The 13,410-nt window shown below is 46.4% G+C and overlaps 1 protein-coding gene across 1 annotated transcript; it reads left to right on the forward strand.

Moving 5' to 3' along the window:
* Window positions 1–2,011: 2,011 nt before the first annotated feature.
* LOC144722731 (protocadherin-18-like) lies at window positions 2,012–9,093 on the forward strand. Its single transcript, XM_078601081.1, has 4 exons — window positions 2,012–5,207; window positions 5,524–5,609; window positions 5,746–5,882; window positions 7,410–9,093. Exons 1-4 carry the CDS (start codon window positions 2,574–2,576, stop codon window positions 7,661–7,663), a joined length of 3,111 nt encoding a protein of 1,036 aa, XP_078457207.1. The 5' UTR covers window positions 2,012–2,573; the 3' UTR covers window positions 7,664–9,093.
* Window positions 9,094–13,410: the final 4,317 nt, after the last annotated feature.

The following is a 13,410-nucleotide window of genomic DNA, read 5'->3' on the forward strand; positions in this document are numbered from 1 at the left end:
CTGAGTGCAGTTCCCGGTTGAGGGCCACCATCAGTGGCGAGTGATATCTGCTGAACTAGTCATGGATCAACAACCCTTAAACCCATATCAGTGGAGTCAGGAATAGTCCAACATAACCCCCATGGCCTTCACTTTTCAGTAGATTGCCAAAGGGGGATGTAAATTATTTATTTGAGAAAACGGCTATATATTTCAAAAATAGCTCCTAAAGTAATTTTTTCCAGCTTTAGGGCCTGAAGCCCTTGTGTTGCCTGCAGCATAACAAACTTTCCAAGTTTTTTATTTGCTTTGAAAGATTCTAAAATGGCGTAATTAATGAAACAAGAACACGTTTTAAGTGTAACTTAGTAAGACTTTACTAACCAATTTCAAGCAACCAATAACTACCTGTAAACACGCTTTCATTAGCCCTGGCAGGATTTCCCCCCAAAAATGCCCATTTAATGATTATTTTCACACTGGGTCTTTTGAAACCAATGCTTTTATATGGCCGTTTTGGCCTCACTTACCAATGAGCTTTGTGTACACAAAAAAAGCCATCTGTTGCACAGATTCGTGCTGAGTTTTGAACCAGATCCAAATCAAGTACACTATCGTTGTGCCTTAAGGAAAACGTTTGTGAAAATAAGATTTTTTTAAATTAGAGATTTATGATTTAATCCCTTTCGCAAAGTTTAAAAAAAAATCCTGCATGTTTATTGTTCGGTAAACTGGCTTAGTTCATGCGTGAATTCACACACCAAACGCTACCAATTTTAATGCAAATCTCTGCACGTTCCCTCCACCAAAAGCCAACGCGCGGCAGATGGTTCGAAGTGTGCCAACCCCCCACTACCTCCAAACACCCTTCTCTATTCACGCCTCTACCCCCAGCCCAGCCTCCTGCCACTAATTTTTCCCGCTCTGTTGCCTTTCAATGGCTATGCTCCTGTGCAGTAGTGTCGCCTAAGCAAAAGGCACGCTTCCATTAGAGACAGACGGTGCGCCTTACCCCCCCCCCCTTTCTCTTGGCCTCCTTCCACCCCATCTACACCCAAAACCCGAATCTCAGCAACGGCGCAGTCCAGGACTATGGCATGGCCAGCTATCCTTTGTGCTTCATCGCACTGCAACCAGACGCAGTTGATTAATGAGACACTTTATCATCTGATTTGCGACGCGCTTGTCCCGCGCTTTGTGTAAAACAAAAATCGACGAAAACTAAGCGCAATATCACACCCAGAAAAAAAAGTGCTAAATAACATCAAGAGTACATGGATGCTTTTTTTTTTAAATCACAAACACTTTTACGAATACATGAAAGTTCCAGGACAGGAGTCTTACTCAGATTGAGGTACGGGCAACAGTCAAAAAATATTTTACTTAAGAAATTCGTGCATTACTTTATTTGCTTACATTTCTAGTGATTGTTGCGGCTTTCCATTGAAGAGATGTGAACTTTTTTTTTAATTGTAATACATTTATAAATTGTAATGGAATATTTCCGTCTTTACCTGTGCATGCAGATACGCATTTCAGAATTGACATCAAGCGAAACCAGCAATGGTGCAACAGCACAATATTTGGGGTCATCTGAAGGTAAAACAACAACAACAACTCATAGAGCCGTGCACATGGTATGCATATTCAGGCTCCACATCACTGTAAACTTTTTCAACAATACTGTACATGACACACTTTCCACATGTTACACAGGAGCGGTAGTCGCCGCATTGTGTCATTTCATTTAAAATATGAAAATAGTTCCAGACAAAAGGCACCCCTCCATTCACCAGTCTGTATAGAGGGGGGGGGGGAGAAGACAGGCTCGGGTGGGCGGGAAAGCATTGATGAATAAGTTGGGGAGTGGGGGGGTGGCAGGACGGGAGGAATTCTTCTCAGAAAGTGGGGAAGGGGTTGGGTGCGTCGTGATTGGTTAAGGGACACAACAGTGCATTGGCCGAGTGAGAGTCTAAAGTTGTAAGGCTAAAGAAGTGTTTTTGGCATTTGTGGTCAAACTCCGACGCAAGGCGCTGCTCCCCTTTGCAGCCCACACCGCTGGCTCGCGTCACTTTTGTTTCACTCGATTGGGAAAGTGAAAGTGGTTGAGCTGTTTGCAGGGCAGCCTCAGGGGAGGAGAGGAGATAGTGCAACGGAATTCCAGTTGCTCCTTGCCTGGGATCTCCCCATAGCGTAACCATGATCATTGCAGAGGGAGCACGCTTGATGCATTCATCGCGCAACAACTTTCAACAATAGAAAGAGATCCGCACTCTGAACTGCGAGTAATAGTTGTACTTTAAACGGCTTCATTTATTGGAAATGTTTGATAACAGTAGTCAAGCAAAAAATACAACAAATACATGACTGCAGTGGACTTTAATATTTTAAGTTAAAAACATTTTTTTTTATCATCATCCAATTTTTTTGTTTTTCATGAAACATAATTTTAGTTGAGCTGGTAGATAATTAGCCTCAACAAAGTTGGAGACGCAGCTGAACCCGCTGGCGTTGAACATAACCCAAGTTCAGCAGCCGCGGCGGCGACGCCGGGAGCGATCAGTGTGCAGCCGCTGCCACCACCACCAACAACAATGGAGCCAACGATGCGCAGAGAGGCCCTCTCGCTGCTGCTGCTGCTGCTCCACATGTGCCTGGGCGCAACTGCGATCACCGTCAAGTACGCCCTATACGAGGAGCAGCCCGCGGGCACCCTCGTGGGCCGCCTCTCCGACGACCTGCGGGGCCGCGTGGCCGAGCACCCGTCCCGTCACTTCCGTCTCATGCGGCGAGACGACTTCTCCCTGGTGCACGTGGAAGAGGTCGAGGGGACGGTGAGCGCTCGCGAGGTCATCGACAGGGAGCAGCAGTGCGGGCAGGCGCCCTCCTGCGTCATCCGCTTCGACGTGCTCTGCACGCTGCCCCGAGACCTCTTCCAGCTGGTGCACGTGGAGGTCGAGGTGCTGGACATCAACGACCACGCGCCTGACTTCGCCCGCTCGGAGATGCACGTGGAGATCTCCGAGAGCGTCTCGGTGGGCACCAGGGTTCCCCTGGAAGGCGCCCGAGACCTGGACGTGGGAGGTAACGCACTGCGCGCCTATCACCTTGACGAGAACGAGCGCTTCGGACTGGCGCTGCGGGCACGCACCGACGGCGCCAAGTACGCGGAGCTCATGGTGAAGAGCAGGCTGGACCGTGAGCAGGAGGGAGAGTACACGCTGCAGCTGACGGCATGGGACGGTGGTGACCCGCCGAGGTCAGGGACGACCCTCGTGCGGATCACCGTGCTCGACTCCAATGACAACTCGCCCGTGTTCGCACAGCCTTCGTGCAACGTGACCGTGAGGGAAGATGCCACGCCTGGGACCGTCCTCCTCACGCTCAACGCCACCGACGTGGACGAAGGACCGAACGGCGAGGTGGTGTACTCCTTCAGCAGTCCCGTGGAGGCCGAGGTGCGACGTCTGTTCCAACTGGACCCCAAGACGGGAAAGCTGTCCCTCAAGGGCCAGCTGGATCACGAGCTCAACTCGGAATACGAAATATCCATCCAGGCGCGCGACATGGGTCCCAGCTCCATTCCAGCTCACTGCAAAGTGCTCGTGCACGTGGAGGACATCAACGACAATGAGCCTGAGATCAAGCTGGACTTCATCATGCAGTCCAGGGGGGACACTGTGTTTGTGAGCGAGGCTGCGGCTTATGAGAGCTTTGTTGGACTCGTGACTGTCTCGGACATCGACTCTGCCAAGAACGGCCTCGTGGCATGCCACCTGCGCGGACACCCGCACTTCAAGCTGCTGCCCTACCGCGACGACTACGTGGTGGTGACCAACACGAGCCTGGACCGCGAGGAGATGGCCGACTACTTCTTGGTGCTGGAGGCGGTGGACGGAGGCACCCCGCCGCGAGTGGCGGCCCGACAGTTCACCGTGCGCCTGCTGGACGAGAACGACAACGAGCCGCGCTTCCATCGCTCCACGTACGAGGCGTCGCTGCTGGAGAACAACACCCCCGGCGCCTACGTGACGACCGTGACGGCGTGGGACGCCGATGCCGAACACAACGGCATGATCGCGTACAACGTGGTCGAGTCGGAGGTGGCGGGAGCGTCCGTGTCCACCTACGTGTCCATCAACCCGTCGAGTGGCGCAATCTACGCGCTGAGGCCCCTCGACTATGAAGCGATGACAAGCCTCACTTTTCAAGTGCAGGCCAGGGATGACGGCGTGCCCCCGCTCGTCACCAATGCCACCGTGTCAGTGAGGATTGTGGACGAGAACGACAACGCGCCGGTCGTCACGCACCCCCCGCTGCGCAACGGCACGGGCGTTGTGCGGCTGCCCAGGGACGCGGGGCTCGGGTACCTGGTCACGGTGGTGCGGGCCAGAGATTCGGACTCTGAAGTGAACGGCGAGCTCAGCTATCGCATCGTGCAAGGCAACGAGCGAAATCTATTCCGCATCAACCGCCTGGGAGGTGAGATCTTCACCAATGCTGCCTCGGTCACCGACGTGATGCGGCACACCCTGATGGTAATGGTCAGGGACAGGGGCTCTCCAGCTCTCTCGGCGACCGCCGTCATCGAGATCCGAGTGGGTGCCCACGGTGCGAGCGAAAACAACAACAACAACGACAAACTCTCTGGGCTTGACGAAGCGTTTGGCGGCTCCGCTCCGGACGGCGACGACGGGGCCGACGAGACGCAACCGCTGGACGCATCCATGCTGGCCGTGATGGCTCTGGGCGCCGCTTGCGCCCTCACGCTCGCCGCCGTGGTGCTTGTCGCCAGCACCAAGTCGAGCTCCTGCGGGGCAGCGGCACACGAAGGCAAGGACGAGGACAACAGGAGACGCGGCCACTCGACAGCGTCGTCCGAGACGTCGGTGGAGGCGGAGGCACCGTCGCACGGCTCTCAGCGGCTCGCCCGCGTGGAGGAGGGGACAAGCGATGGGGACACGAGGAAGGGGACGAGGACGGGCGTGAACAAGCGCGACATTGTGGTGCTGAGCAGCGAGGCAGCGGGGCAGCTTGCCGAGGGAGATGTCGAAGAGCCCCTGGCCGTCAGCACGGTGTTTGGGTCACACGGCACCGTGTCCGACTCTGCTCGGGGCCGGAGGAACGACGCAGAGGTCCGGCCCAGGGATAGCCTCACCCCGTCTCAGCACTCTTCAGAGGGCTTCACTGAACCTGAGCCAGCGACCCCTTCACAAGACAACGTCGAGGTACAACCCCAAAGCCAATCATTAAATCAGGCACCGTTATGCACACTGTTGAAAGGTTAAGGTGCAGTGCTGCAATTGCTTGCTCACGCCACTGGTGGCATGCGAGTCTCTGCTAGAGCAGTCCCTTTAAGAGGCGATTTTAAACAAAAATATGTCCACGCTGCTCTTAATGACTGAGTTACATTTGCAACTTCATTGAAACAAAAATATTTTAAGATTTTTGACAATATTGTTTGTGAGCTGGTACATGACAGATGCAGTAAGTTAATGCGTGTGTGTATGTTTGTCTGTGTGGTTGTCTTTTGACGTACTGCAGGTCTCGCAAATCTTGACACTCCTCAGGCAGGGAAAGTACCGTCCACGACCAAGCTTCAGAGGAAACAAGTATCCCCGACGGATTAGGTAAATCAACTGCATGCACATTCACTTACGAGGGGAGACGTAACGATTCGGGTACAAATGCAAAATAAAATCATCGTTGCACGTTGGATGAGAGAGATCTGACAGGCGGAGCGGTGCTTTGTGTGTCACCACTCAGGTGTGCGGAGGTGGACGGACAGAGCCTGAAAGACAGCGGACGAGGCGACAGTGACACGGAGGAGTGCGACTCGGAGCCCGGTCGCCATTCTCCCCTGGGCTCCCTCACTCTGTCGCTCCCAGGGCCTGAGCATGCAGGTGAGGCCTGCGTGTGGACACAAACAACAACAACAAACAGATGCCACTAAGTGGCGGTGATGTCACCACGGCGCTTTGTGCCAGGCTAGGTGCACTTTGAGGCTATCTGTTGTAGTGTCGAAGGTTTGCTGGCAGGAGGCCACGGGACAGAGCTGGGTGACAAGTTGCCTGATGGAAATGTAATGATATGCAAAGGCAAACACAAGCATGCTCCAATCCACACAACCAAATCCACGCTTGCATCTAAAGTACATGATATGTGTTTACTGTATATGGGCTATGGACCAGGGTATCTCAATAATAATGGGCCATGATCGTGGCTAATATTTTTGAGATTGCTCGTATCTGAACTTAATATGCACTCTTTCAAAACAGTATATTCTAGCAAAACACCTCTTATTCATATACGATGATCAGTGCACTGGGTGAGATTGATAAACAAGCCTTCTTAGGGTCTCATTCTCAAAGATGTTGTGACCTACATTTCAAAAAGTGCACATAACTACACGTATAAACCTATGCATTTATAAGCATGACGGGAAATATTTGAGACTTTTGGAGTTCGTGAAATGTTTAAAAAGTTTCACTAACTTAAAGGCTGACTTTGAAGTCTTAACTTTCTACTGTGGAACAAAATAAGTACCCTAATATTAATATCTATATATTTTTTGTTAAAATGTGAACCTCTCTGAATGAATATCCTCTTCTCAGAATATCCATACTATCCAAATTCAAAGCACAGCACACAGATATGTGTGGGCATTGATCACATCGTTCAGCATCATGTAAACTAGTTTGGAGCCATCCTTATCTCTTCGAATTGGCTGCTGAATTGGCTAATTATTAGCATGCATGCCGCTAAGCCAGCTTTCATGGTCGGATTCCCACAGATGCTTGGTAATTTCTGTGGAGAATTACAAAAGCGCATCATACTCTGTCAAGTGGACATCAAAGGCCCCATAAAATGATTAGTAAGTGTAAACCAGTCAGCGCCAATTTCATAGTGCAAATCCCAAATTACTCACAGCTAAATAAGTAACAAAAAATGCCACGCCGCAACTGTGAAAGGTGAAATAAGTCACAATGCTCTCTGTTTTTTTTCGGTAAAGTCACGTAGGTAAAAAATAAATAAGTAAAAAAACAACTAAATTAAATCACGATGTTTCGGAGGCAACACAAGCTTCCGTCTTCAGGTGGAACCGTTACAGCCAAATTCACAGTGAATTCACAGTGATTTTATTTATTTATTTTCATTTATTTATTTTTTACCTCCGTGACTTTACCGAAAAAAAACAAATAGTATGAATCCTTGCAGTCACGAAAACTTCAAATCTCGAATTAAGTCATAATGGTAGATGAATTAACTCACGAAGTCCAACATTTCACTGAATGTTTCTTCTTTGAACTGAGAGTTATACCACAACATATGCAGCAGTATAACTCGCAGTTGTCTCTTAACTGGTTAATGCAGGAAAATGATTAACACCTTATACAAATGGCACTCTTGTGTTTTCTTCTTCTTTACAGAAGTGCCTCCCTGGACGACTGAATGCAACCTACCGGCAATGGGACATTCCTCGTGCCTTCCGCACACTGGCCTTGCCCCTCCTCTTGTGGCCACCCAGGCTGTTGGGACTACCAGGCCAACCCTGCTGCCTCTGGGGCTCCACTCGCCGGCCGCTGTGGCCGTGCCGAGAGAGCTGGGCCTGCCCGCCATCCACCAGGGCCCTCTCACTTTTTCCACGTTCGGCAAGGCGATCCCTGCAACTACTCGATGCTGAGAGAAGACAGCAGGGAGACCCCTGTTACAGTTGAACAGGCGGTGCGACTGCTGCACTGCGGCCCACGGGGCCAGAGAGCCAAGTTAATGAGGAGAAGGATATTGGACTGGGGGCCCCATTTCATTCCTTGCACCAGGGCCCTGTGCCAACTATTTACATGCCATTGGTTGGAGTTAGACTCTACGTAATACTTTGACATTCTGCTCGTGTTGAAAAACAGCAACTGAAATTCTGTTGATCGCGATGACCACACAACGACTGAATATATGCAACAATGAGTATTACACCTCGCATATATGTCTTGTGTATGTCCTCTCACACCACCATGCACTGGAAATACAGACGTATTTCTTGGGATGGAACATTGGTCTTGGTAGTTAAATGTATGCATGAACACTGGAACATATTGGGCCACGTGCAAATGTGCACTTCGGTTTTAATGTTTCATGCACTGCTTAAAAAACGAAGCTCAAGCAAAGGTTGGCTACAATAATCAATCTTGATCCCCGTGGCGCTGAGTTACATTGACATGAAGCCGGGCACAAAGTATCGTATCAGTAAACTGTAAACATGATTGGTTTACAATTTCAAAATATTGTAACCCATTTAGGGTAAAAACTGTAAATTAAGTTTAAGATTTCATACCAAAGACTTTTGTAAAAAAAAAAAAATAGACAAAATATTTTAAACTTTAGTATTTTAGTGTTAATTTGAACAAATGTTTTGATGTTGAATGAGGTTATTGTGTTATTAAGAAAGCAGCCCGACTGGATTATTATTTAAAATTGACAATCAATTATCTGTTTAATGGTTGATAAATTACCACAATTCCTTAAGATGTACGTTGTGGTATTAATATTGCATACTTGTAGACCGTTAAGAAACGTAGCATACTTGGAATTAGATTTGTTTTTATACGTTATGGAGGTGATTTAAATTAAACAAATGTACCACTTTGCTTATTTAAAAAGCTAATGGAAATAAATTATACACTGTATTTTATTATTTGTGCAAAAGTAGTGATCATGTGGATTGTCTCATGATTTGTTGTTAAATTGTACCATAACTATATCGATGTTAATATTTTATAGTAACAGTAATATAATTTCCAGCCCTTTGTCAATCCACGTTTGGATCAAGGACCCCCTCCAGCAGAGTCCACCATAGTGGTTGTTAAACCAATACTTCACAAATGCTTAACCAATACTTAACCACTCTGTGTGAGTTTGGTGGGGCGCCAGGACTGGTTCGGATATCACTTGCAGTATGCAGTGTCAATCGTATAGTGCCACAGTTTAAAATGTTTAATTTAATTGTTTCTAAGCATATACAGTACTCATCTTTATTTAATATACAGTTAATATAATTATTTTTACCACATGCCTTTTGTACCTTTTCATGTTTTAAATAAAGTATTTTCTTTTCAACGAGTTATGCAGATGGCTTTGCAGTGTTCATAGTTGAAGGCAAACGTTTTCAAATGCATTATATTCCCTAAAAGGCAAAAAACATTCATGATTCTTATCTTAATCATCATCGTGAGATATGCTCTGGGCTTTTCAAAAGCCATTTCATCAACTGTTACTTTTATCACACCTTAGGTATGCAGAATTAGCTATGGCACACCAAAACTTCAATCAGTTGTTACCCATCTTAAATGTTTCACAATTAAAGGAAAGCAGAGTAACAGATCACTTCGGGACAGCGCCCTTATACAATTATGCTTAAAAGTCTGCAAGAAAATGCGTCAACTTTTACTCTAATTTCAAACAAATTCTCACTCATTATGGAGCTTTATATTCGTAAACAAGCCTCAATGTATTTCTTTGTTTTTTTTTGTATCCTATCTTGAGTCCACATCAGCATGCTTCTTGTTCTCCTTAAATGTAGATGGAAATGCGATGTCATTTGCCGGCTCGGGCCAACACTTAATCTTGCTATCAGATACATGCAAACAAAAGCCATTTAAAAAATGCCAGATTTTTTCGCGTCGAGCAGGTGGCCCTATTCACTGGGGGTCTGAAAGGGAAGCGATGGGAACGGATAGCGGAGTTTGGAAACGGGGAGGGGGAAGGGGGATGGTCAAAGAGAAATCTGCGTGACCTGGTTATAGCTATCTGAAGCATCTCGCTTGAATGTATCACGGACCGTGGCTCCTCCATCCTCGCCTGGTGCCACTTGGGATATATCGCATCCCTTTTATGAGCCGCGCAGATCCCTTCGATCCAACATCGTGTCCCCCCTCCCATACCTCTTCTTGATAAGACATTCATCAGGTCCACTAGCAACAACTTGACTATACCACAGGGCAGTGATCTGTAAGACAACGCTGCTGGCTTCAAATGCGTGAATATGTTTGAAGCACATCTGCTTTCCCCACCTTAAATTTTAAAGTTTTATTTTATTTATTAGGTATAGCCCTGTGAGCCATGCGGCTCTTGACTTGGGTGCAACCGCAACAAACAAAAACATGAACAAAGAACATCTTAAAGTGACGACGCGCATCAGAAACATCCAGGAAAAACCAGCAAGATATTCCAGAAAAAAAGCACCGTATATGAACGCTGTGTGCAAAAATCCCAGTGAGATGCAAGCCAAACAATAAGAACCATAAGTCAATTTAGATTAAAGTTATCAGGCTAACTCCGTACTTCATCAAACAAAAATGGCTTAACCATACGTTTTCGAAATCACCAAAATAAAGCTATGAAAACAATGCAACAGCGATCATAGGAACTGTGATTCAAATTTAAAAATAAACGATATACATGCAGCGGACATCTGGAGAGATGCATTTTATTTAAGGCAACTCTGCATAGCAGTGGCAGCTCCTCAAGAGCAGTTTTGAGTGCAGATCTCACAGGTAATGATCCAAGTTGCAGTTTATTAGCGATAGCATTCCAGACCCTGGGGGCATCAACAGCAAAGGACTTTCCTCCAGTATTTGTACGGTAATAAGGAATGTCAAGCTGGAAAATGAGCGAGGACCTGAGGTTACACTTGTTCTTCGAAACAGTGAGGATATCCAGCGGGTAGCCTGCTGATTTTTGTTGTAAGTACATCGTGAATAAATAAGATCTGATGCACTGGCCGTCGTTCATTAAGAGATGTTAAGTTTGACCCAATCATCGCCTGCCCAGTCACTAGGTGGCACTTAACAACCACGACACTTGGGTCTTATGCTGACCGGGGCAGTGGTGCACCGGCGTAGGCTTAGCGTCCCGGTTGTTTTAACTTTCGGTCACATTTTTCACCAAGAAATGAGGGGCCGTCCATAAATGACGTCACGCACCTAGGGGGGGGTAGGGGGTCAAACATTTGTGACGATGTGTGACGAGGGGGGAGGGGTTTGAGATATATGACGTCACATCAAAATGCGCAACTTTAAATAAATATAGACAACACGTTCTACTTAATTAAATATACTTTTTAATTAAAGTTTTCTCCTACAACATCAGAGTGCAGCGCCACATTAAATACGCACAATGACAATAGTTTAAAGCGATTTGAAGCATGTTTATTTTTGGGAGGGAGGGGGGGCAGAGCTTTGTGACGTCATATTTGAGGGGGGGGTCTGACTTTTTGTGACGCCGTGTGACGAGGGGGGGGGGTCAAAAATCATCCAAAATCGCGTGACGTCATTTATGGACGGCCCCTAAACTGTACTCGTAATTATGCTATCAATGATGGATCTACTCTGCGCTGTATGACCCCGTGGCAGTAAAGTGTGGATGTTCTGTAAACAACCCACCTGAACATGCAAATGATTCATCTTAAGTGCTGCATACTTTTTGCAGGAACACATAATCATTTTGCGCGAGATGCATTCGGATAATGTTTGCACAACGTGTGGCATTAGGTCAAGTGCTTTCAAAGGTAATGCCGTATTTCTGCTCACCTCTGTAAGAATAAAGGAATTGCAGCATCCTGTGCAATGCATTTTCCCATAGAATATGTGTAACCTTATTACGCAGAGCTACGCTTAAACCTCCCCCCTCCGCCTCCCCCCAGCACGCTTTCTTTTGTTTCTTGAACACCCTAATGGAAGCCAATTATATTATGGTATCGTGTATGTGTGAATTTCCATCTGCAGTGGATTAACAGTGAAGGGTTTGTCAATAGCCATCAAAGTACCCATGCGAGGCTTTGGGTAAGTGTTTTCGGCAAAGGCACACAAATGAAAGAATCGATACTTGTGTGCCACTGTAAGGCCACTTGCACTCACATAAAAACACTCCGAAGTAAAAAATAGTGCCCAAGAACTGCACTGTACCCTTCGTACAGTCAATCGGCCAGCTGAAATTCTACAAGAAGAACGGTGGTAACACATTATCGCATGTCTTTTGTAAATTTTAATTGTAGTTATTGAGACGGATGCCTGTGAGATGGGCAATTAATTTGGAGGGCAACTATCGCAATACAAGATGTAGAGTTGAGACAGACATAGAAAACCTACTTTTGGTGAGTATGTTAATAGTGGTGCAAATAAATGGGTTTAAGTAAAATCTATAAGCAGAGCTTATTTACTGTATGTTTCTTTTTTTGACTCCTGCTGTCACAAGACACGGGAAATATGGTGCCATTCACACGACCGTAATGGTACTATATTATTATTTAATGTTTCTGTTGTTTGAAGAGCACCATCTTGGTTTTTTAAAATACTTGTCACTGATGCGTTATTCATGCTCCACGGTCCTTTTTGGATACTTAATTAGTGCGCGATTAGCTATTTGCTGACACGGTCTCTATATGCGCAACATGCTTGACTGAAAACAGAAAAAACTTGAAAAAAAAATGCAAGTCAAAAAAATTAATCCATTATGGCTGGTCAGAAATCGCATTCGACAGCAGTTGCCAAATGGGTAATAGCAAGAGCCAGAGAGAGAGAGAGAGTAAGTAGAGCATCATCACTGTCTCCACGTGCGGTGATTTAGGATCACTTGTTTTTTTGTGATCTTGTCGCCCCTGCTGTCTGCCCGATGACCTGCTGCATATTGATGTTAGCTCTGGCCTGCAGAGGCTCAGTGACCCTCTCCCAGTGTGGACGCAGCGTGGGCCACTGGTCTCAGTTTGGGGTCGTTACAGGTACAGTCTGAATGGTGCGTAGCAAAGCGCTGTTTTAAAATATTCAGCCCTTATCCACCATTCTCCGCGATTTTACACATTGGCACAATCTAGGTGGGCTAATTTGTTTAACGCTCTTTATCTGTGATTTTCATTTGTGTCGTCTGTGCAGTCTCATTTATTCAAGAAACCTAAATGGTAGATCGGTATATTATCTGCTTAACAAGTAACTTCTTAAACAATGCTAATCATGCACAATGAGTCATGTATAACAGGTGATGACACGTCTGAAGCTTAGAAATATCTGAAATGAGGCAGAATTTTATAAATTAATGTACCGCTTCCCGAAATCTTTAACATTGTAACATTCAACATTACAACGGCGTCATTGTCACACTTACACTGTAGCTGGGTGGCTCTGTGGTTCATGATTGGGAATGTTCCAAGGTCAAATCCCCGTGGAGGGTTGGCATACGTACTTGCCAACCCTGTTGAATTAAGCGATATGATTAAGATGTTTAAACCATTTTACTGCAGTCATATATATATTTTTAGTTTTGCTTTGCAAACCGTTATCAAAACCATACTCGCAAACTCTTAAGCCAACTACTTAGGGTTGGTGAGTATCTACTTGGTTATTTCGGTAAAGTCACGTAGAAGGGAAATAATAAAAGAATAAAAAT

Source organism: Lampetra planeri, chromosome 15 (assembly GCF_965212315.1).
Source record: "Lampetra planeri chromosome 15, kcLamPlan1.2.h2, whole genome shotgun sequence".
Classification (NCBI taxonomy): domain Eukaryota; kingdom Metazoa; phylum Chordata; class Hyperoartia; order Petromyzontiformes; family Petromyzontidae; genus Lampetra; species Lampetra planeri.

Excerpts from the sequence above, each read along its gene's own strand:
- LOC144722731 (XM_078601081.1), top strand. The coding sequence starts at position 2,574 with ATGGAGCCAACGATGCGCAGAGAGGCCCTCTCGCTGCTGCTGCTGCTG. Across the intron at positions 5,208-5,523 it reads CTTCACAAGACAACGTCGAG|GTCTCGCAAATCTTGACACT; the intron begins GTACAACCCCAA and ends GACGTACTGCAG. Across the intron at positions 5,610-5,745 it reads AAGTATCCCCGACGGATTAG|GTGTGCGGAGGTGGACGGAC; the intron begins GTAAATCAACTG and ends GTCACCACTCAG.